Source organism: Vicugna pacos, chromosome 34 (assembly GCF_048564905.1).
Source record: "Vicugna pacos chromosome 34, VicPac4, whole genome shotgun sequence".
NCBI classification, from domain to species: Eukaryota; Metazoa; Chordata; class Mammalia; order Artiodactyla; family Camelidae; genus Vicugna; species Vicugna pacos.
Genome location: NC_133020.1, coordinates 12,622,455 through 12,648,547, shown reverse-complemented (window position 1 = coordinate 12,648,547; position 26,093 = coordinate 12,622,455). Strand labels below are relative to the sequence as shown.

The 26,093-nt window shown below is 37.8% G+C and overlaps 1 protein-coding gene across 4 annotated transcripts in view; it reads right to left on the bottom strand.

Moving 5' to 3' along the window:
- Positions 1–26,093, bottom strand: part of EPS8 (EGFR pathway substrate 8, signaling adaptor) — a 151,429-nt gene that overhangs the window by 44,660 nt on the left and 80,676 nt on the right. For all 4 annotated transcript variants that reach the window (XM_072954787.1, XM_072954788.1, XM_072954789.1 and 1 more), the window contains 5 exons: positions 14,398–14,477; positions 12,314–12,387; positions 3,372–3,439; positions 2,229–2,390; positions 357–506 (listed from right to left, as the gene is read on the bottom strand). In XM_072954787.1, coding sequence (XP_072810888.1) covers positions 357–506; positions 2,229–2,390; positions 3,372–3,439; positions 12,314–12,387; positions 14,398–14,456 — 513 coding nt within the window. In that variant the 5' untranslated portion in view covers positions 14,457–14,477. The remainder of the gene's footprint in view (positions 1–356; positions 507–2,228; positions 2,391–3,371; positions 3,440–12,313; positions 12,388–14,397; positions 14,478–26,093) is intronic.

Genomic DNA, 26,093 nt, shown 5'->3' with positions numbered 1-26,093 from the left:
TGTGATTAGTGCAGAACAAAGTAGGATGGCATGATTATTTATTATCTGGGAAGCATAATTTTTGGGGAATCCATCTTTAGTTATAAGTCCAGGTCCCTTAGTGAAGAATTTAATACATTATCTCCACCCATTTTTTTTTTTTATAAACAGAAGGCATCTGATATTTTAAATATCACTCAATCTCCTCTTTATTTACTAAGACTGGAAACCTCAAGGAAGATACTGAGGTGTTTGTTCTCCTTTCAAAATCCTAAGAAACGAAAAATCTAGGACCTATCAGTCATAGGATTGTAGCAAATAATCAAAAGTTGCCAGAACATCTGCTTCAAGGGAAAGAAAAGCCACCGCTCTTTTACCTTAATCTCATCACACTGGAAAAGATGAAGATCTGGCTTGCTCTGAGTTGGCTCTTTGCACACCAGGGCAAGAATTGAATCATAGCTACAGGAGTGCATCACAGCTTGGCAGTGCTGGATTGTGCTTAAAGGAAAATTCTCCAGTTCATTCTATAAAGTAAAAACACAACGTGCCTCATGTTTCATCGTATGCATAAAATCTACCCCACAAAGAGCTCTGGGCATCGTACAGATAATTTTGACGCAGGCAAATCACGCTGACAATGAATAGGAGTCAAAGCTGGAAATATGGAGGGAGGCAGTAAAGACACAAGGCTGGGCTAGACGGCGGGTGGGAGAAACAGCAGCAAAAACGGGGATATTTAACAAAGGAATGTGGTTCTGTTCGTAATACACAGAAGAAACACCGAACTTAGCATGACTGATTGCTTTAGGTCACAGGGTAGGGATGATGCCTTTAGGAGCAAAAGAGGCAACCTGAGGCCTCTTTCCAAAAAGATTCACCATCTCACTGGGATTCTTTCCCCTGTGGCTATGTAGTGTCAGGATTTTTTGTTTCACTTGAACACTGTACAGTCACTCTCTTAGTTTCTACCTTCAGTGATCACAAATGTTAGGCAAAGAATATTACATCATCTGGACACTTTTTATTTCAGTAAATCTCTCAGGTGAAAAAATATAAATTTTTCCAGCCCCAAATGCCAAACAGCAGAGTCAGAAGAATTTGCCAAAATGATTAAGATATTTGGTAGTGTAAAAGTGAACACTCTCTAACCTACAGGCATGCAAATAAGATACTGGCAGATTAAATAATTACTTCTTAAACAAATGAAACTTCTGTTCATAATAATAAAGAATTCTTTATTTAATGAGATATATTTAAGTGCTTATCCTGACACTAATGGCCTTACACAAATAGTGAGTGGTGTCATGATGTAACTGATGGAGGAAACTGTTTTCATTTTAAGTAAACAAACCACAACACCTCTGGTAACTGGAACATAAAAAAAAACCAATTTTTATTATAGACAGCACAGATACATAGACATCACACCATAAATTTATTCTCAATCCTGATTCCCTGGATCCCAGGAAAGGTGAAACAAAAAAAAAAATGTAGGTTCTATTAAGATAGAATGTAATTTCTGAGCCATACCAGAGAGATAATGAATTTTCTTTCTTTGCAGAAGTAAATTACATAATATCCCTTCTCTATAATTACTTGAAACTATGAGGATTAGAGAAGCTCTCGGTTGCTAGTCTCTCACGGTGCACAATGAGTGAGATGAAAGAAAGGGCAAATGTTACCCTGACTCCTCCCAGGACACTTCTTTCAAATGATTACAACAGTCGTTTTCTTTATCTTAGCAACTCAAACGCTTATTAAATGATGGGGCTCAGAAAAGTCCTCTTTTAAGAGCTTCAGCCTCTTACCTGCCAGGGACTGTGTGAAAGAAAGGTGCCCCATGTTGGCCTGGTGGAAAGTTAATGGCCATACACACAAACCCCTTCATCCCCATTTATTCATCGGGATTCAGACAATATCACTGGGATATGATTTGGCCTCGCCTGTAATTAATATATATCATAACAAATAGTACCTCACTGGGACCTTATTTTAGAATTACGTATTTTTTTTTCACTTCTTCCATCTTATCACATCTAGTTTAAAAAAAAAACTGTATCCATCTCTAGTTTAAAAACATGATTTTGCATGCATAAAGTATATGGTATTTTTTTCTTCAAAAATCACTGACAAAGATATTTTACTTCATCAAATTTTCACCCATTTTCAAACAACTTGACCTAATTATAAACATAAATAATTACGGAACTTTCTTGAAAATAAAAGTATAAATTTTTCAGACTTGCCTTTGATTCTAAATCGATCAGGCTCACTGCTCTTTCATCCACCTGAAGGATCATATCTTGAGTCCATACTTTGCCCTTGGCGTCAAGCAGTTTCAGCTTCCTTATTCCATCGTCAACAGTTATCATAGCATCTTTCCGATCCAGAATAAAGGTAGTCAAGTGCTTATGATGGAAAAAAGAAAAAATATTTGTAACACACATGATCCCTTAGGACACACGTTTCAAAAAAAAAAAAAAGCAAAGTTAACATCACTGAAGTCTAGCAGAGAGGGGAGGGACAGATAGCAAGTACTCTGTAATTCCTGGTTACCTTTCTGAGATGATAAAGTCAAATAGGATTTTGTTGAAGGGAAGAAATGATGCCTTGATTTGTAAAATGCCTGTATCTGTCTAATACTGAGCCATGTTGAGCTACATAAACATGACGTGAAAACAAATTCCAAACGGCTTAAGTAACATTCTCTTAAAATCAATGCCGCCCTCCATTTTGGTTATTTAAATGCTGAACAATGGAAGGCAATCTATGTGACACCTTAAAACTACAACACTGGTAACTGAGAGCACCAACAGGGAACTCTAGTCTGTGACAGCCGTCAAACTTCTCACTCTACTGAAAGAAAGCTATTTAAATTCAATTAAGCATGCTTGAGGAGGTAGGAAACTGATGATAAGAACAATTTAAAAATTACTCACTGTTTAAATATTTGTTTTACAAGCAAAGGTCACCTAAATAGATTCCAATTAAGAGCAAGTATCTTAAAATATAGCAGTAGAGGAAAAACTGAAAAAAACTAGTAATGAATTTAGACAAAACTAAAAGTAAAACTAAACCATTCACTGAAACTGTCAAGGCTTAGTTCAAGAAGACTCCATAATACAAAATAGAAACCTTTGTCCTCTTTTCAACCAAAATAAGGCTGACAATGATAAATGAGTAGTTTTCATTTTAATGTATTCTCTATAAAAAAACAGATTAACAAGATACTTTCATATTCAACATCTGTTTTATAGAAATCTAAAAGAAAAAGTTCAACACAATTTACAACATCATAGAGGTGGAAGAAAACAGAATTCTGTTTTACAACCAATTTTTATGTCCCTCCAGCTTCATCCTAAATTTTAGCAAACATTAAAGCATCTTACTTCAACACGGTACTGGGATATATCTGACACACTGCTGACACTGTCCCGTGCATAATTCTTCCTTTGTTCTGAAAAAAGAAGTTTGAAAAGCCATTATTTACCCACTAATAGGCTGAAGTTCAGATGTCAGTGTCTCATGGCCATCTTTAAAACTAGTCTATCTCATATGTAAGTACAGTAGAATGACATGTCACCGTTGTGTGGTGTATCTGAAAATACTCACTCTTCACATTAAATGAGAAAGCCATGAGAAGGCTTAAATGATAAGTAAGAACAATTTGACCGCACATAAATTTTCAGAATCTCAGAGGTTAACAAGATTATTAATGTTGTTATTAATGTTGTAAGAAAAAAGTTATCTTGTCTAAAGATTTTATTCATCAGGACCTCCTGTTTGGCAAAAAAAGATAAAAAGTGGTTTGTAAGTTTCATCTTTTAATGTACTGAGAACAAAACGGGGTTGCAAATACTGTCACACATACTGTACTGTATGAGTCAGACTACATCGTTAAAATAATACACACTGCGAAGAGCATCTTCTTTCACAACAGCCACACTACAGAGAGTCTAAGAGGAGCTTCAAAGCATAAGTCAGTTCATACTCACTACCATTAAACTTTAACAATTTTCACACATCTACAGAACACATAAATGTGACACTCAGAATTGTAGACAGAAGCTGTTAGAAAAAAGTAAGAAAGTTAGGTAGAAAGTTACTGCACCAAACTATTTAAAGAGAAAAAAAAAAAACAAAAAACCTTTATTTTTCTTTTGTAAAATGCTGCAAAACCAAAATAAAATATAAAATGTGTGGAGGCACTATTTTGTATTTGTTAGTTTCTAACCAAGCAAGTTGATTAAATTCGGAGCTGCTCTGTCTTTCTCTAAAGCAGAATGCTGTGGGGAAGAACTCTTAAGTGGAAATCAAAAGAGTTCAGATTCTAGCTTTGGCTCTGTCACTCAGCAGGAGACTGAATTTGGGGAAACTCTGGGTCTCGGCACCCTTATTGTAAAATACAACGGTTAATAAGATAAAACTTCAAGACCCCTCCAGGACTGAAACTCTGTCTCTCTCTCTCTCACACCCCTTAACTTTCCTAATAACCATTTTTTCCTCCAAATATAAACCTATTTCTTTCAAGTATTACAGAAACTTTTAGATCTTCCTACAAAAATAAAAGTTGAAAAGTTCTGCTTAACATAAAAGCAAAGCAAGTACAAAAATACAAGGCGCATACACAGATTTCATAATGTTAACACAAATAATTTTTTTACACTTTGATCATTTCCTGTTTCACAATACATATGAAAGTTATAATCTCTTTGTTTGTGTTTATCTTAAGGCTTAGATGAAAATATAAATATGCCTTATAGTACATCACTCTGATATTCTTCTGATATATTCTATTTTTGTTTTTGCAGCATTAAAGTTACTTAATAAAAACAGACACACTACAGAATTCCGTATCTGCTACCTTTCTTTTTTTGTTTGGATGATGATCTGAAGAAGTATGATCCATCTGGTCCTACCAAAACAATGGGGCCAAAAAGTAATACCTGGTTTCACCTTAAATTTTCTATTCTGGTATGACAAAGCATAAACCTCCATTTACATGACTGTATTCTACATACTTTAAAAAGTAAACAAGCATAATGTTTCTGATTCTTAGTTGAGGACTGACCAATGTGAGATATTAACAAATGGATAGCTGTTCTTAGGAAAACCATGACAGCTTTTAAAATATCGTGTGTAACTCAGGGACATATTCGACAAAAGAACTTCTAGAGATAATCGGTATTTCAGGATCACTGGTTCATCCCATTCTGACAGTTCTCCATGGCCAACTAAGAACACGAGGGTAGTTCTGTTTCCTTTGGTCTGACCTGAGGACAGTGAAAGAAATGGGATGGTTGCCCTGGTCTCCAGTTCTGACACGGAAATCCCAAGATGTTCAAGTGCTTGACTGGCTGGCAAACGCAGCTGAAGGTCAAAAATACTGGATGATTTGTAATTAAATATTTTCATTATGAAATAGTAAGGTAAGGCTTTGTCCCCACAAATTTCCTAACACATAGCTTCTCGATGTCACAGGAACAAAACTTTACAAAAATAGGAAAACACTGACTCTGTGATAATAGTCATGAATAGTATGATGTTTTTATGCTGACTGACTTAAAGCAATGGCACCACTTCTAATATTCCAAATTAAGAATCCATTTGAGGAATTCCTAAGCTCTTGCTGTCCAATGTTACATAACAGATAAGATGTTTTACGATAAATTACCTTTTAAAAGTCCTAAAAAGGTATAAACGTCATAGAAGGGATGTATAAAGAAGCTAGTAGTTCTGGTGATTTAAGTCAATGAATACATAAAGGTTAATATTAAGATTTTAATAGGAGATTTTGAAAGAAGGCTTCTTAAAGGCAATTAGAGTACATTTATTTTTAATGAAAATCTTTTCTATACTCTCAAGTTCAGCTGTAAATAGTAATTGCGCTCCTAAGCCTGAAAAATCTCACCCAAAGTCTTAAAACAGCGTGAAGAGCCTAAACAGAGTCTGCATAACACTCAGGATAAAGGCTCTGTGGACGTTCACCCCTTTCTCTAGTGGTGGTTCTCAACCTTGGCTGTACATTAGAATGAACTTTAAAAAATAGTGGGTGGGCCCCCCATTCTCCCCTGGATTCTAAGGTAAGTGGATGCAGTCCAGGCATTAGGAGTTGTAAAAGCTCCCCAGGCAATTCTAATGTGCAGTGGAGAGTGGAAACTACTGCTCCAAAATCTGTCCAAACGCCAACTCATCTACCATATCTTATCTCTCATAAGTTGAACGTTTTTTCTTTCTAAATTAAGAGTGTAAATCATGGTTCAGATAGTCTCTCTCTCTCTCTCTGAATCAGTTAGACCCTAGGAACAAAGTTTACCTGATTGTAGTAACACTGATTTTGTTTCACTGCTTTTCCCTAGCAGTTTTTATCCCACGGACCAGAATACACAAACCCAAAGAGACAGAATTAGGTGAATTTCCGTTGCCGAAGATGAAAATTCTTTACGTATCATTTCAGCATTACTGAGCTGATAGGCTGCTCCAAAAACTTCTCTTCTACTTCCAGATCAGGAACTTAAATTTAGGTTTCAATGAGCTTTGGGTGAGGATGGTACATCAATGCAGAGTCATCAGTTGTAACAGAGGTACCCCTCTGTATCACAGCCTCTGGTCGGGGCTGTTGATCATGGAAGAGGATATGGGGGTATGGGAAATCCCTGTACTTCTCCGCAACCTTCTCCTCAATGTTGCTATGAACCTAAAACTGATCCAAAAAAGTCTTCATTTTTAAAAAAATTAGCTTTCATTTAATTCTTCAATGAGACCAAGGTCAACTATAACAACACGCCAGTCTCAGTATTTCAGCTTAATTCCTGTTTGTCTGTATTGCTATTCATGCATAAGACAGCAAGGTTTGAAACAGCTGATATTCAGGAAATTTTTATTTTCTCTTTCTCTGAAAACAAAGTGGTGCTTAGAAAGTAAGGATTTGGTTATTAAAAAGAAAACATGTAACATAAAAGCAGCCGCCAAGTACTCTTCTCTCTAAATAAAACAACACACTACAGTTCATATAACTTTACACTTCACAAAAACTTTCAACCACAGCACAGAATTCCTTCCCCACTGTTTGAGTGCGTAATTTCCGTAGAGGAGAGGTAGTGCAGTGGGCATCAGTAAGAAGCACTGAGCAACAATTACAAGCTCTCGTGATAACCACAGTCTGACATATCAGCGTCTGAATCAGAACGACTTTTTAAAAGCAAACAGGGTCATTTTTACAAAATTACACCATTTAAGAAGTAATTTGACTGGCCAGTCCAACAAATCGTTAAAATAGCTTATCCCCTGAGGAGAAAGAAGATTTAAAACTTTCAGATAAGGTAAGAAAATGCCCAAACTGTCCTTTGGAGTCACGTGTGCTGACACACGGAATTTTGACTCTAACATTGCGCAGTCTCCTAATAATATATAATCACAGGCCTTCTGCTTCTTAAGAATTTCAAAAATTGCTTTCTTAAAATATTTAATTTTTTCCCCAAGTAAATGACACCTTGTAAATAATGGGGATGGAGAAAAAAGATGGGTGTTTTAACCCTTCAGTGCCACCTGCATGTGTAAGAGCTGTCCTCGACTTCGATTATGACAATTGTACAGAAAGACTAGTTCCAAACTAGAAAGAAAAAGAAAGTTGAGTCAAGCACTACGTATAAATACAGGAAAGTTTAGAGCCAAGTCAATTCTGTAGAAATGAACTGAACAGGTTACAGATTACTTATCCTCACTTCTTACAAGTACCTCTCTGAGAAGAACAAAGAAAAGCAGGAAAAACACAAAAATGTTCAAACTTGAGGTGAAATGGGACTTGAAAAAGTGCCCATCTGTCTGGTTCATCCATTGCTACCTGGCCTCCCAGACAATATTGTAAGTGTCTGTAATGACAATAAAGTAATACTAAATGGTAATTCTGTGAAACTTGCATTTTTCTGGAGATAGGATGACTTTAAATAGCTGATTATTTATGGTACGTGGCCATATTCCAAATTCAGCAATATCTAATTTAAATGAAAGTTACTTTTCTAGGAAATCCAGCTATTCAGAACACAGCAAAGAAACCATACTTATATAAAATAAACCCACTGAGTGGCAGACAGAGATGATGTCACAAAGTCTAACATTAAAATGTACACACTTTAATGTACAGACTCTAATGCGAAGGACTCCCAGTTCCCCACTCAGAACCTATTCACTCTGCTAACAAGATTTTCTGTCTAGTTTCTCAGTCCAGGCATATTAGAAGCAATGCTAGAAGCAGGCATGTTAACAATAGGAAAAAGTTTATATGGGGTTATTAAAGCTGCTTGGGACCCAGCCACATGGGGGAAAAAAAAAAAAAAACCAGCCTCTAATATTCCAAAGGGGAAAGATTCTTTACGATTCGGTGTAAAGGTGAGGAATGCAGCCTCTGAGCACATCCCAGTACAGCAGCTAGTGCGCGCACTGGTGACCTTCTGAGTCATGGGTGAGAGATGGCAGGAGCCACGCCCTGACGGGAATGTTTAATACTTTCACAAGTATTTCCCTTAAAAACGATTTTAAAGCTTAAAGACTTTGATGAGATTTTACAGCTTAAACCAGGAAGACAATATACAATTTTCCATGCCCTGGTAACAGTAGCCAAATATAATGTTACTGTCAGGAGAAACGAAAGAACTTGTAGAAGAGAGAAATTGATATTTATTTCCTACTTATGTTGCCAGCGACTTTAGTGATGCAGAGCTTCTCACATGCTGGCTTTGACATTGCTTGTTTAATAATGAAGGGATGACAACATAGGGTTATTAAAATTGCAGCAAATTTTAACCATTTTCCTTGAATAAATTAACACATATTCAAAAAATGCAAATTTATGGTCATAATTGTGTAGTTGATGAAGATTACCACTTGATCCTGTCAAAGCTTCACTGTGATTAGATATAGAACATCATTTGGAGTAACATTAAAATATTGCATTTGAGGGCCTTGATTAATCTGAGGACCCAGGACAGTGTCCTACACCCTTCCTCACTACCATGATAGGCTCATTACTTCTATTCTCTCATATAAATATAGCACAATATTATTATCGTTTCTGTTTGTAGTTGAGGAAACTGGGGCCAAAAGGTGAAATCGTTTGCTCAAAATGGCAGCCCTTTGGTAGAAATGTCATGATTCAGCTGCCGATCACCTGGCCTCCAAAACCCCCAGGTGCCACCTCTCTGGGCATGATACTGAAGCGATCTGGGTGGCACATTATGGTGTCAGGTTGAAAAGTGTCCTCATGAAAAAGACCAAGCTGCATGAACTCCTGATACAGTATCTAGCCTGGGGTCGGTGTATTAAAAAAAAGAAGTCATCAATGTGAAACTCGTGTTCCAATGAACTGAATAATACCCTCATATCCCAGAGAAGCTCATGTACTGCCCATGAAGGAAAATTAATTCTTGAAAGATTTGTTCAACTGGTCTAATGATTGTGAAAGGAGAAAGCTTAAAGGAAGTGCATACATTGCGACAAAATAAATGACATTGCAAATTTCTCCTTTACCAAACACTCCCAATGTTGACTATAGTTAAAACTTCAGATTGAATTTGTTTATTGCAAAGGTCTGTTCAAAACCTGAACATGTTTCTCCAATTGTCATTCATCCATCTAACCATTCATCCCATAGGCATTCACTGGGAGCCTGTCAGAGAGAAGGCATTGTGTGTGTGTACAGTGTGTTGGCAGGGAGGGGTGAGAATCAGCTACAGGGAGGAAGGAAACATTACCTGCAACTTCAAGGAACTTAAAACCCTCTGACTTGTAAGCCTGATACATTGCTGAGTCTTTCTTCCTTACAAATGCCTCTTGGATTCGCCCCTTTAACCCTTCTATCTATGGCCTCTGTTTTACGTATACACTGTTCACTCTCATCACTACACTGGATTAACTGCTATATTTTCTTACAATCAAGACTTTTAAAGGTATGTGACTTTGACAAACTACCTCACTTTTAAAAGGAGCCTCAGCTTTCTTCATATGTAAAAAGGGGGAAATTAAATTTTACTGCTTAAAAGCTAAAAATTTGATCCTTGGATCTATGATTTTATGAAATTGCTCCTAACACAAATTAGACATTAAAATTTGCAGGTGAGTCCTCCTTTTTATTCCTTATTCCTTTCTCAGCTCTCTGAAAACAGACTTTTGGATCCATGGTATTTGTGAGATTATTACTCTTTCTTCCTAACAGAAATCTTAGGGCTGTTCTTTAGATGTCTGACTTACCTACATTATTCAGGTCTCTGATTCACCCACTCCCATCCATGCTCCTCACCTGTTACCAGAGGGAGCCAAGACAAGTGTGACCTATCACTTCCCTGATTAAAACATTTCAATGGCGAGTCATTCCCTGTAAACCATGTCCAAGTTCCCTAGTATGATTTTCCCTCATGTGGTCCAAGTTTATTTTTCCAATCTTACCTCCCGAAGGACCACCTTGCACCCTCCAGTTAACACTAAACTGCTTGCTACTCACTGAGTCATTATATTCATTCTCAGGTGTTTACTGAGCATCAGTGATACATTGGCCAGTGTGCTAAGCTTAGGGAATCCTGAAGCAAACAGGGCAAATGTGGTCCACCCTCACAGGGCTTAGAGACTAGTTTAAAAAGGGTTTCTACAGCTACTTACAGCATCCTCTGGCCCCCTCTAAATGCCCGGAGGGTTTCAGAGTTTAACCTCTCTATGAAATCCCTCCTGACTACCTCCCTCATCCACATGGAAGAACTGACCCGCCCCCTAATGCCCCTCAAACACTGCCGTCCGAGCTTACTTAGCACTTCATTACAACAACGCATGCACGGGTCTACCTCACCAAGATCGTGCACAAGCAATGACCATCTCCTGTTCATCTTTGAAATTAATGAAAGGACCTGGAAATAGAGTTTATGAAGATCATGGCCGAGCACACAGAAGCACTTTATAAGTACCTGTCTAGAAAGGAAAGACCAAAGGAATTGATTATTTTTGCAAAAAAAAAAAAAAGTTTTTCCCTTCTTAGTTTCTTCAAGTCATTCTCCAGAGTGCAAGTCACTTAAAGTCAAGGGGCATATATTACGGGGCCTGTTCTGGGCACATAGTAATCAAAAAATACGTGTTTGTTGAATATATTCTGTAGATCTACAATTCACAACTACCAGGCCATAGCCAGAATGTCACAATATTGTACTCAAGAAAACTGAAACCAGCTCTAACCAGACTGGCAACGCCACAAGAAGATGCATCCACGTGTGCTATGAAATCCATCTGTTGAATGTACGATTTGAGTCCTGAAGCCTAGTCACTAGAAATATAGGTGGAGAAAAAAATCATAAAACCTTAGAATGAGTCATTCGCACCACAACCAAGGTGTTACAGATCTAGATGATGTAAAAAGAAAAGAATTTCAAATTTAGACAGTGCTCTTGGTTCCTATAGTAGACGATTACAGTAACAGTAAATATATACACTGTGTTCTGCTTGCCAGGCACTGTTCTCAGCATTTCACATGTACTAACTCATTATATTCTCATATCACCCCTATGAGATATCCCCATTATAGAGGTAGGCAAAATGAGGGACAGACACGTAAAGTAATTTGCTCAAGATCACTCAGACAGTAAATGGTGGAACTGGATTTAAACCCAGGATGTGTAGTTCTAAAGTTTTTGCTCTTAACCACAATCCTATTCTCATTCTTTATTGCTGTACAATGATACAGGCCATGCAGACTCCATGAGAGCAAGCACCACCCCCTACACATACGTAGCATATTTCAGGCGACCTCAACTTCTGTGTAGTGTTGACTTCTACTTTATATCTGAAGTTTAAAAAAATACTATTTATAAGTGAGACAAGAGAGAGAGGAAAATGGAAGTTAGAGAAGGATCAGAAACAAAGACTGCTTATCTTGCAGGGCAGAAAGAAATGCTATAAATGCTGTTAGTCACACTGTAATATGACCTGAAAACTTCAAGAGCCATAAGGAGGAAGTCCTGTCAACTCTCAGCCCACTGACTGGATCAGTCATGAAGATCAGCAAACACATCACACACAATCAGATGAGAAAATCCACCTAGGGGACTGGTACCATGCGGAAACACTCCCTAGAAAGCACTGAACACATCTCATCTGTAGTTCTAAATCCCATGACAGCCAGCAGAGGTCATGGCTCTGGTAGCTTCTGTAAAAGCTCTTTTAAAAATAATCCTTCTCTATCAATCATGACTTCATTCCCAATAATATAAACAAGCCATGGGTTCAAACCATGACTTTAAAAACATAATCGGTAAAACGTGGTTAGAAATAGAAGGACACTCCCTCCAGAACATACCGTAGAGGGCCTTCGCGCTCGTTCTGGAACTGTGTTCTCTGTCCATGGAGAAGGTGGGTGAGGATCCGTAGCCACTGTAATAAAAAATTGGCACTGTACTGAGTTCAAGTCCAACACAAGTAATAAAAAGTCAAAACTACCAATAAAAATTCCAGTGTACCACAATCACCATGTGTTTAAAAAACAGATACTGAGTTTGTACTAACTGGGTCTGTCAAAAAGAGCCAAATATTGATCTGGTCAAGAAATAGGATATTGGGTCCTAATCTAACATGGATTGAGGTTGGAATATGCATCACAGTGTCCTCTCAAACGCCAAGTCAGGAGCAGAGCCAAGGAGACTCAGTAAGGCTGAAGCTATTTTAGAGGAATTTAAGTTCGCCATACCAAACGGAGCTGTGAGCAGCGAGCCAGTTACAAAACATTCTCAATGATTTAAGCTGTAACAAGACACTTTTCACAAATACTTACAATGCAGTTGACGAAAAATAACACTTTATTGTTACCTTTGACCAGCCTTACCCTACTTGTAGCTTCCTGTTACTCATCTGTTATGTGAAGTAAACATGATTTGAATTTGTCAAATTTACTCAGCAAACATTTATTAGGTCCTAAAATCTAAGAAGAATGAGAGATAAGGTGAGGGGGTTGGGTGTAGGGACAGAGTACTGTTAATAAAACAAGTAGGAAAAACAGTCCCAGTAGAATGTGATATCTGGGTAAAACGAATCACTATAACATAGAAAAGGACTAAATTGTTATAAGGATGCCCAAGAAGACTTTACTGCCAACTTGGCATCTAAGCTGAATCTAAAAGAGTGGAAAGTAGCTCTACAGGCAGAAATTAAGTGGGGGGAAAGCACGTGGGAGTGGACCAGGAATAAACATGGAGTCCAGGGGAAACAGCATCTAATGGGATATGCGTAGAAGAGACGAATGGCTGGAGAAATGGGGAAGGCAAGGAGAGGGCGTGGGAATTAAATTTCTAGTGGGAAATTAAATTTCTAGCTCAGCGGCAGAGTGCAGTGCTTCGTGGGCATGAAATCCTGGGTCCAGTCCCCAGTATCTCCATTAAAGTAAATAATAATTTAATTTCTATTCTCTGCCTACTGTAAGTCTTTTTATACAAGGAAGTAACATGAGCCAACAACTTTTTTCAGAAAGATAGTCCAAGAACTCATGGCAAGGCAACCAGATAGAAGGATGCTGCAAGAACTTAGGCGGGAGATAAAGTCCACAAATAAAGCTGGAATACAAAGAATAGAAGGACGGGATAGAAACAAGAGCTCCTTAAAAGGGGAAACTGTTATAAATCCATGATTCAATGGATATTGGTTGCAAGAAAAAGCGGGAAAGTTGAGGGTGTGGGGAAACTTTCTGGCTTGAATAATTGGTGGACAAGATAAAGCTGGCCTCTGACATGCTCCCCTGGTGTCTCTTCCTGACCAGCACTGAAGGGCTTTGCAGTAATGTTTGTAAAAAGAAAAGGTGAAGCAATGTGAACAACCTGTTTCTGGAAAATGGGAATAACCCGGTTGTGAAAAATACTGAACACTCTACCATCATGGCCGATACAAAATAACAGTGATATTAACCTCTATTATAAGGCAATGGCCTCTTCAGTCAGGGTGGTGATCTCGAATTATACCTGGTCTTTTTCTGTCTTATATAGTGGAAGTATCTTGAGAGACTGGGCTGGATGACATGTAACTCTCCTCAAATGCCAGTATTTTACAAATAACACAAATAGAATGCTCTAGAGAAAGCGAAAGCTTTGAAGTAGAGAGTATATTCAACTATGGAAAGCAGTCATACATAAAACACCAGAACACACCACCTTCTATTAGATCAATACCACTGGGGCTGGTATTAGCTAACCACCCTTTTCCTACCAGACCCGGTTAGCTTTTGATAATAACATCTCTTAGTGTTACAAAGAAATGATACATTAAGGAATGAATTACCTAAAGAAATGGAACTAATCTTGTCGTTGAAAATAAAAAAACAATTAAAACCACCAAATCAAATCCAAAAAAAAAAAAAAAACCAAACCCAACAAGTTAAATATAAAGTTTCCAACTTACTTCATTTGAGATGGATACATTCCGAAACCACTGGGATGATTAGAAATGTGACCATTCATCGTGACTTTAACGCTTATGTTCTGAAAAAAAGAAAGGTATGTAGATTGAAGGCAATAAAAAGACCAAGACGCTTCAGTTTTAGAGTTACTCATTCAATAAAATATATGTCACTTCCAGGATGATGCTAGAAATATAAAGATCTCCACCCTCCAAGAGCTCAGCTGAAGGACAGATGGATATATAAACAAAGATCCAATTGGCATTTAACACTAATATGCTAAAACCATAAGCAAATTTAGGCAAGCGAAAACAAATTAAATATAGTCCTGAATCCTCTAAGTGTGTAGCCTAATTTTATATTCCATGCAACCTCATAATTGTCAGTATTATGCAAGGTTACTTTGTTTAGTGTTTCGTTATGAAAGTAGTATAAGTTCATTAAATTAAAAAACTTGAGAAACATAGAAAAGCACAAAATTCAGAAAAGTGCAAAGGGGAAATTATTACCCAGAACCTTGTCATTTAAACATAACCATTTAACAGTCCTGTCAGTTTCCTCCAGTCTTTTTTCTTGTGATGCAATTGATCAGCTAAAGTAGGTTCTCGTGCCTCCTCACCACTGTCACCCCTTCAGGGACTGCCATTCACGCCATCTTGTGCACTTGAGGTCTAATTAAAACTGCAGCTAAATTCTGGGCTTTTAAAATATTTTGTAATACATTTTTTTGTATCTGAAGCACTTTAGATTTACAGAAGAGTTGTGAAGATAGCACAGGAAGTTCCTGTATACTGTTTCCTTATTGTTAATATTTGACATCAATATGGTGTATTTGTCACAATCATTGAACCATTATCAATATTTTATTAGTAACTAAAGTCAATACTTTATTCAGAGTTCTTTAGTTTTTTTTACCTAATGTTTTTCTTTTCCAGCATCCTATCCACAACACTGCATTACATTCCGTCTTCGTGCCTTATTAGGCTCCCCTAGACTGTGACCATTTCTCAGACCTTTCTTGCCTTTGATGACCGAAAGGGCTGCCATTATACATGATCACAAACTGAGTGGCTTAAAATGACAGAAACTTATTTCCTCACAGTTCTGGAGGCAGAAGTCGGAGATCGAGGTGTTGGCAGGAGTATGTTCTCTGTGAACATTTGGGGAGGGGGCTCCTTCCTTGCCCCCTCTAGCTTCTAGTGGTTGCTGCCAATCTTTGCCTTTCCTTGGCTTGGAGATGTACCCCTCCAATCTCTGCCCCTGCCTTCAGATGGCCTCCCCTGGGTGTCCATCTGTGTCCAAATTTCCTTCTTTTGATCAGGACACCAGTCAGTGCATTAGTGTCCACCTGAATCCTGTATGGGCTTATCTTAACTTGGTTTATCTGCAAAGACCCTATCTAAACAAGGTCACATTCACAGGTGCCGGACGGTAGGAAGTGAACATATCTTTCGAGGGGACAGAATTCCACCTGCAGCAACAACCAAGGCAGTCTTCTGAGGAGTGCGGCAATGTGACATTCTGCAGAATGTCTCTCAGTCGGGGTTTGTCTGATGTTTTTCTCACGATTAGAATGGAGTTACAGGTTTTGGAGAGGAAGACCACAGAGATATGTACCATTCCTATCGCATCACATCAAGAATACATGCTATTAGCATGACTTAACCATCATCACTGATGGTAGCATCTGTTAGGTTTCCCCACCGTGGAGTGGCTCCCCTCATCACCACTACACAGCCCTCTTGGGGAGGAAGTCTCTAAATACAGCCCACACTTAACGGTGTTTAACCAAACTTTCGGTCATTTGTTTTGACCACTGTAGATATTTTGTTTTCTGGCTTAGTTGGGATAAAATAATTTATATTTTTTTGTAAAAAGAAAATAAATTAGTCTTCTGAAACTTAAAATAATTTGACTTAATTCACATACCTTGAGGTATGAAATTAACTACTGCTGATGTATTTCAGTTTCCACAAGGTATACTCCCCATAAAAGAATTGAGACGTGATGGTGTAAATAACCTTGAATTACAAAATGTAATCTCTTGGCGTCTGGTTTTGAAACGGGTCTAGATAATAAATAGAGAGACTTTCAGAGAATTTGGGGGGGGGTATCCTTGAGGAAGGAGAACCTGCGCAAATTACCTGGAATTCTGCTATATGGGAGATAGATGATTCATTCATTCATTCATTCATTCTGGTCTTTTAAATATTGAAACGAAAAGACAGGGGGAAAAAAAGGAATTCAGATTCACCAAATAAAAACTCTTGATGACTCATGCCCTGTAAAACTCCTATTTCAGGTAATTCAGACAAGATCTGAGTTAAGCTTCCGTTGTGTGCTGGGTATAGAATACTGTCAAAAAGAAAAAAAAAAAAACTGGGAGAAAGAAAGGAAGTGAAATCAGGGCATGAGAGAGATCCCAGCCTTTAACAAAAAACCTTGGCTACCAACCATCAAAAGACGATCAGAATTTTAAAAAGCAAACATTATCTAAGAAGTTCAAATCTTCCCAGAAGCAAAAAGCTGTTGCGTACGGATTCTCAGAAGAGGCAGGAGAACATTCACTGTGGGCATTTTCTTTCAGGGTAAGAATTAAAGTATAACTTTTTTTCTGTTGATTCATTTCTCAATTGAGCAGGAATTCAAGGAAGAACATTTTTTTAAAAAGAAGTAGAGGAAATCATCTCACCTGCCCAACCCATCTCTATCCCCCATCTCAGTAATTTTTTTTCAAATTACTATTTTCTGTAAATTAGCCCTGAGGGTTAGTATTCACTGATATTCTACGAACCTTAGAAGAAGACTTCCAAAATTAAACTTTGTGCCATTGACTAATGCAAAACAAAAGCCACTGAGGAAAGCAGGATCTCATATGATATACTTTTATTTCTAAATGTTCTTTTTTCATAGTAATGCTACATGCTAAATTAGTACAGGCCAACAGATTTTACAAAGGCAAACAAAGAGTTATCAAGGCCTGACGTAACCCAGCTGGGTGGAGAGACAGAAAACTATGTTCTAAAATTCTCTTTAATGAAATCGAAACTCTATACAGTATAATCTTGTTTATCTATTCTACAGTTTTGAAATCCCGTCTAGCACAGGGGAATATACACAAGATCTTATGGTAGCTCACAGAGAAAAAAATGTGACAATGAATATATATATGTTCATGTATAACTGAAAAATTGTGCTCTACACTGGAATTTGACACAACATTGTAAAGTGATTATAAATCAATAAAAAATGTTTAAAAAAATAAAATTGAAACTCTTGAATTCAAATTTCATTACGATGTATTGAATGGCCTCTAAAAATATGAAATCATAAAACCTTACAGGTACAGAGAGAAGAGTTCCAGCCCACGGATGAGTTATGACATTTTAATATTTAACTTCCCTGTTGCCTCTTGATTACTTTCTTCTGCACCACCTAGAGCAAAGGACGGTAAGCAATAAAAAAAAATTATGGCAGATGATTCTCTCTGCATTTTCAGTACAGGTCCTTAAGAGGTTTACAAATTGTACAAATTCTCGGAAGTGGTTACAACCCACAAAGTGGGAAATGTCACCTTGAAGCAACCGTTCTGCTGAATTCGTCCCACTTTTCCAAAACTTAAGTACATCTCCTTAAGGTTATGAGAAATAAAAAGTCTTAATTGTTAAATTATACAGGGTTTTCTTTTTTAAAGCAACGCAATTCTGTTCAGATGAAGGTTAATTAAGGCTTTCTAATGTGTTATAATGCACATGCTTACATCACCCCTAAACCGCTTCTCAGATATTTTATAAAAAGGTGCTGGTCCTCATCTCAACTTCCTCTCTCCCTGTCTGCCATACTACTCAAACATTTTTTTGATAAGACGACACAGAGGTATCATATCTTATCAAAGACTATTCATTATTTTAATTTGTTTGGTATGTTTTAGCAAGATACGGATTCACGGATCCAAATGCCAGCATGATGGTGACACCAGGGCAGGAATTTCGCTCTAATGGAATACTCCTTGGACTGTGTTAGGTGTCAGAGTGCACTGAGTGCAACATGCATAATGTTACAAGCCTATGGGAAGTTCACCAATAGGCAGATAACGTAAAGCTCTCGAATCATTCTCAACTGCTTCTTAATTGTATTATTCAACACAGCTGAATATTTTGTTGACAAAGGTAAAAATGCACTCCTTTCAAAATACCATTTTTCATTTACCTTCAGAAATAGAAGCAGTTCTATCTTGCTGTTAGAAAGTGATGGAACAAAGAACAAACAAAACAGAACCAGAAATTCCAGGAATTATCTACATCTGGCTGAAAAAAAAAAAAAAACACCTTACTGTCAGGAGGCCCTTCTACTAGGAAAATAAATCCCTGGCACCCCGTCCAACTCACAGAAGACCTAGGACCAACAGAACCTTCCTTGAAAAACTGCCTATCTTACAAGGACATTTTAAGAAAGAAGAAAGAACAGGCATATTTAGGAAATGAGCACATTACAGGGTATGTAAGGACAACATAGTATAAAGTTCAAAGGAAGTGAGATTAGGGGTGGGTCTGGAGGAAGAATCTCCCTCAAAGGAGGACTGAATCAAAGGCGGCAAGATGAAGACCTTCAGAAACGTACAGTGCAGTGCGGGAGGCAGACATCCAAAGGGTCACCTGTAGGACAGTATGGCAGGTAGAAAGGCAGAAGGCAAGGCAGGCATTTCCTGCTGGGGAGGGGAGGACATTCAGTTCATAAAAGCCTTCCATCAGGTCGTGATGCCCGAGCTGGGTAAGCCAGAAGAGGCACGTGAAGAGCCAAGACAAGACACAGCTTTGTACGTTTAGGAAAGAGACCGCTTCGTTCACCAGCAGCTCAGAGTTACTGAAGAATAATTTAAGGGGTAGAAAAAGTAATGACGAATAAAGCTGGTGATAAAATGAGAACGCCTGTCACAGAAGGCCAAGGGATATTTACATCAAATTTTGCTAGACCAAAATTCAATGTGCTTCAGAGTATAAGACGGTTACCTTTCCCTTTTTTTTGTACAAACTTTTGCCTTCTTGAGAGTTAATAATTATCTTACCCTCAACCCTTAGTTTTCCTATGTACTTTTATTCATTTCATCCCTTTTGCTCTCCACCAGGAGTGGTCTCCTTTTGAAGGATTAAAAACCAAACTAACCAACTGACTTCTTTGATATGAAAACTGTTTGCTGATTCATTCTTTACTGAGAATAATTTTAACCCAGAAGCTCTGCTCCAGGAAGGAGATAACAGGCTGATAATCTGAGAAGAACGGACAGACCCCTCCGGAGTTCCTCCTGAAGGTTCAACTGAGGTTAAAATGAATGTAGCCCCTATAAAATGCCCTGGTTGTTATCATCTTTTCTGTTCCATCCAGTTTTCCTATAAAACCTCAAGACCCCAACCCCAAGAGGGGCCCACTGTCTTTAAGGCATGAGCCCGCTGTGGCTCCCTTTGCCAGGCAAGGCAATAAAGCTGCTTTCTTCTTTCCTCCCAAAACTCTGCCTCCAATCCAGCTCTCAGTTCGGCTATCAGGTACAGAGGCCAGTTTTTCAGCAACACTTTCACTACATTTAAACACCATCTATTCTATCATTTGCTGTCTTCCTGCAGGTATCTCTCCCTGATCTTTATACGCTCCTGTCACGATCTGAATTGACTGCTAAGTGTATTGCACAGCGTTCTTCATGGTACCCAAACGCAACGTTATCCTTTTCATCACCTTCATCTTTCCCTTTTTCTTTTCCTTTTCGTTGTTTCCTGGATCTCAAGTCTTTCTCCTTTTTACTTTTTTATCTTGGAAACGTACATACTTCTGGAACTTCCTGAGAAAGAAAATGAGAGGTAATTTTTGAAGATTTACATGACTGAAAACGTGTTTTTTCCTACCTTCACAGATGATCGATAGTTTGTCTTAGTTTCAAATTCTATAGTGGAAATTCTATTTGCCCTCAAATTTTGAAGGCATCATTCTTCTGTCTTCAGGGTTGTTGCTGAGATGCTGGGTGCTCTTCCGGTTCTCAGTATTTAGTAAGGGCCTAATTTTTTTCTTTCTATAGTTCTTGAGTTTTGGGGTCTTCAGTTTTTTTCCCCTGATGCTTTGAAATTTCATGAATACATCAGTGTAGGAGTTTTTTTTCTAAATTTAATATAGTAGAAACTCAAATTTTCAAATTTGAAAATTATTGTCCTTTAATTCTAGGAAATTTTCTTGAGGTATTTCTTTGACAGTTTCTTCACTACATTTAAATTTTTTTTCTTTTTTCTAAAAAAGTCTATTATTCAGAATAAGACTTCATAGATTGAATCTCTAATTTTCTTGTCTTTTCTTTGCTGTTCTCTGTTTCCTGTTATTTTTGCTCTAGTTTTTGAGTGGCTTCCTCAACATTATCTTCTAAATACATTTTAATTTTTTCAGCCTTCTATCAGTTTTTGATTTCTAGGAGTACATTTTTATGCCCTAAATGTTTCTTTTCTTTTAACATCTATTCTTCTTTCCTAATTGCAGTATATTCTCTGATATTTCTGAGAATATTGATGACACTGCCTTAAATTTTTCTTCTCCCTTCATTGTCTCTATGTCTGTCAATTTCCTTGTTTTCTCCAGGTTTGTTTTGGTTTCCGAATCTCTTCAAATGTCGGGTGATCATTAGTCACTTCTCACCTTGAAGATGGAGACTAAAAAGCTGATTAGAAAGTCTGTGTTGATGGGTGGGGCTTGTCAACAGGATAGCGTCACTGCAGAGCAGCCTGGCTGGGCTGTTCCACTGGGAGATCCTCAGCCATCAGTATCTGTAGGTCTTCTGCACAGGTAGATTAGAGTCTTCAAAGAAGCATCTTCCAATTTCACACCCGGAGAAAACATATCTGTCTGCCACAGTGTGGAGATGAGTGGAAGAACTGCACTGAGGGTGCCTCACTGCTTAGCAAGTACTTCCCTTAATCCTCCACCCGCCATCTGTGCCCTGGTATCTTGCAGTCAGGAGTTCTCCACTTCACACTCTCCAGGGAATAAAGTTCCAGCCTTGCTGGAGCGTGAGGAGGCACCTGGGATCTAAGTTCACCTTAAACACACTACCGCCGCATCCTCCTGATTTCAGCCTCACCCTCACCTGTGGGCCTTTCTGAGGTTCTGAACTGAACCCCAGTGTCTCTCCCTAACAGCTTAGGGGTCAGTTTCTCAGGACCTATAGGTTAGTTGCAATCATCCATGGGCTTTCCCGAGTCCCTTGGACTCACCAAGTTTCTGCTAAAATCCCTTCACTATCATTTTTTGGGGAAGGAATAAATGTGCTTAATCTGCTTCTTTCTCTAACATATTTTCATTGTCTAAACAGTGACAAATACTTGTTAATGAAAAACTCGGGGGGAAAATTCAAGTCACCTCTAACATGAACTTGAGAGGTTAAGGTGACTATGAAATATGAGTACAAGTTTATACTAAAAATAAAACTCCCATAACAGCCAGAGTGAAAGAACAAAAAGTGAAGGCGATTTACTTTACACAAAGTCAGCTGATATTTTGGTAGTGTACGTTTACTACCTGCTGTTTTCATAACAACAAATGCTATTTTCAAATCCCAGGAAAGAAACACCATTATAATGTGTAAAAGTGAGGTGATCTCTCTAGCTAAACCAGGCATTATTGATGAAAAATGCTTTACCTGTTTTTTCCAGAAATTAAATCATAACTTTAAGTGCACTGGTGAAGATCTGACATGCTTTTAACCACTGCTGTCTACTTGCCTTTAACTAAGGATAAATCCAGTATCTTAAAGCTGGCTGGGGATATGTTAACACTGAAGAATTAAAAGCCAAAATGACCTTGGTGAATGGTTACTCAAATAAGATTCATCCAATTTTAATTGGCACAAGCCAATATCAGTACTCATTCATTTGTTCATTCATTTACTCATCCACAAGCATTAACTATGTAACCATTAAGTGCTTATCGGTGCTCTCGATACACACCATCAAATAAAATGTCCAGCACTGATGAAAAAATATGAATGCATCACTATTCAGTACAGTAGGTGAGCTCAAGTGCTGAACACCTGAAGTGCCACCGAGGAACTGAAATTTCAATTCTACTAAATTTAAATTAGTTTATATTAGGCTACCATCCTAGACAGGATGGCTCTAGGTCCTGAGTGCGCAGTTAGCAAACTAAGCGTAGTTCCTCTCCTCGTGGTGCTTACAATCTAGTTGGGGAGCTGGCATGAAATAAGCAAAATAATAAATATATTATTATAACTTCTATTAATTGCTTAGAAGAAAAAGAATAGAAAGGTTGTGTTTATAAGGATATCAGGTCAGACTGAATCAAACCTAGCTATGAACTTCTGAAACATGTAGGACTGAAAGATTCACTCTGAAAATGTGATTTCAGAATTTCCTCACTTAAAATCTAGGAATAATTAGTGAAACTTGGAAACAAAGAATTTATGCATTTTTTTTTGAAAGTGCTTTCAGTGTTCAAGACTGATGCACAGACACAGTGCCTTGTTGGCAAACCCAAGCAAAAATAATTCTGGAAGAACGTTGTTTTTTTCATCCTTTTTCAGGTACCAGTTTAAACAAAATAAAATTAAAAGGAATAGGGAAGAAAAAAATCACAAAAAATAAAGCAGTAAAATCTATAAAATGCTAACTCTAAGTACTTCAAGAGCCTGGATTTGATGAGTTGGCAAGTGAGAGAGAAACAACTGAACTACTATTCCCATTCGGGCAGAAATGGGAATTTTTTTTAGAGTAACAAGTCCACTTTTGGGCCAGTGTCAATCTATAAATAAAAAAAAAAAAAACTTTTTTTCCAGGAATTACATGCCTGGATTTGAGCACCTGGAATTGAAACAGAGCGAACACAATGCTCTATAGTGAATTAATAAGTGCAAAGAAGGTGTTTGGGCCAGCCAGGGAGGGGAGAATCACCCAAAACCTTCGTGTTCCTGGATCATACTGTGTGGATTTTTGTTTGGGAAGTTAAGATAGATTTGTTTGGGTAAACAGGCTATTTAAGGCTGAAGGAAGAGGAAATTTAAGAGGGAATTCTCAGCAGGGCTGGTAATGCCACATTTGCATTTCTTTCTTTCCATTCCCATAGTTCCCAACGCTAAGCCACTGGGAAGATGGCCCACAGGCTGAGGTGGGTGGAACAGCCCGCGGGAAGCATGATCTGATTTAATTAAAATGTGTTGCTCATAAGAAGAACAAGTTTACTTTAATATTTCTAAATAGTCCCCCAGATTAATTCCAGCTCTTTATTCAATAAAGTAGGCATCATTTAGCTAGAATAATCACTGGCCCCCACTCGAAGCCAAGTTATTTTGTAAAATCAGTGCGCTACGAGAACTAAATTACTACTACAGTTGCTCATAGTAGTGACAGGAGGAAGAAGAGGAGGAGCAGCAGGGGCAGCTGGCAGTTGGATGGCACCTCGTGCCAGGCCCAACTCCAAGTGCTTTACATGTATTTATTTTCTTTTAATTGTCACATCACCAGGTAGGAGCCATTACTATGCTCACACTACACATGAGCTAAGCTGGGTACAGAGTTTAATAACGTGCCAATGTCAAAGAGCCAATAAGTAGTAGATGTAGGAAAAAATCCAACTACTTTGCCACATGTGGGAAAAGGTTGGTTAGAGAGTTGTTTTTTACGCAAAATCACACAGCATTAATAGAACAAAAGGGATTTTTTTTGCTATAAATTTATTAGAAATGAGAATGCATACATTTGTATAGAACAGAGCCAACAGTCTAATTTACTTATAAAGAAGAAAGAAAAGGATTGGATTCTGGATATTTATGGAGCGAAGGTAGGAGATAATCAGGACTATCAGAAACAGCATCAAGACAAAGGCAAAGACAGTATCAGAATGAAAACAACAGACCCTAGAATTTCAAAAGGATCACAAAGTTCTAAAGGGGCATGACATCACCTTAACGCTTTTGTTCAGCAAAGTCTACGCCTATTACAGAGTATTTATTTCTCTGTGGGAACACACTTTCGATTGTACAACTGCAGTCAGTACAACTAGGACTGACTTACATTCAACTTTGAGGCAACATATGGTTTTACAAACATGGGGACATATGAATTACTATGAAAGACAGATATTGAAAAGTACTCCCCAAAAGCCGTAGGAAACTGTAGAAATATTCCATTTTACTTCTTTTAAACAGAATGAAAGGACACTATGAGCTCATCTACAAAACAGAAACAGACTCACAGACTTAGTAACAATCTTATGGTTACTGGGGAAAGGGGGTGGGAAAGGATAATTTTGGGAGTTTGAGATTTACAAATGAGCCACTATATATAAAAATAGATTTTTTAAAAAGTTTCTTCTGTATAGCACAGGGAACTATGTTTAATATCTGTTCATAACCTTTAATAAAAAATATGAAAAGAAATATATGTATGTGTATGCATGACTGGGACATTGTGCTGTACACCAGAAACTGACACACTGTAACTGACTGTACTTCAATAAAAAATGATAAATAAGTAAAAATAAAAATAAACACAGTGATACATAGTGGGCCACTTTTCCTCCAATTTCTGTGGGAAACAGATTCTCTCTGGAACTTCACTAATCAACTTAAAAACATGTGTTGTGTTTTCTAATATAATCTTACTGAATTTTACTGAATTTGATGGGAAAAGAGTTAGCAGTCTTCCTCAGGCTGCTGAGCGTCAGCATAGCTTAAACTCAGCAACCTTGTCTAACAGTTTCAATATATTACACTCCAAGAGAGATTGTTTGTGATAACATACATTTTCTTATATTTGGGGTTACTGCTTACGTAGTTTTTAAACTCCATATATCTGTGTTGTGTAAGCAGTAAAAATCCACTAATGAAGAGTAACAGGATTATAAATGATCTCTTGGTCTTTTGATGATTTAAACTGGAAACATTTCAGAAGCATTTGTAGATATAATTTGAACCAATCTAATACTACTGCCTTCTAGAACTTAAAAACTTCATCATTCTTCTACTTAAACCCAAGACCCCCATCAGGCTCCAGGTTAGCATTCAACTGGCCTGCACAGCACAGCACTCTTTTGTGATTTGGCCCTTCTACCTGTAAGGTTTCTTCTCTCACCAGCTCTGCCTTCCCGCACCCCGCTGCTCCCTCCCAGCACCCCCGGCCCCTCCACAGGCTCACACTGGCAGCCTGGCTCCAGCGACACGAGACTATTTTGCAGCATCTAGTCTTCACGTTACATCATCTATCTGGAATAAGTTCTCACCTCCCTGCCACCTTCACCTGGCCAGCTGCTTCTCAAACTTCAGTCTCAGGAGGCTCTCCCTGATTTCTCTACCGGAGGACAGATGCCTCTCTCATGTGTTTCCCACAAGGCTTGAGTCAAACACTGAGATGCATTTATCACACTGCCCTGCAACTTCCTGTTTTCTTGTTTGTACATCATATTGTAAATCCTTTGAGGGCAGAAGCTAAATAATTTTCTTGAATACCAAGCGCTAAGGATAGCTCCCGACACGTAGTGAGTTCTCACTAAATGCTTATTCAATGAAAAAACTAGGCTTGTAATTATTTTTTTACTTGACTAAACTAAGATGTTAATTTCAAACTTTCTTATTAAGAAGAACGAAACAATGCTCTAAAAGCAAAAAAAAAATTGTGGGAAATATTTTAACTAATTAAGAGATAAAAAAAGAAAATAT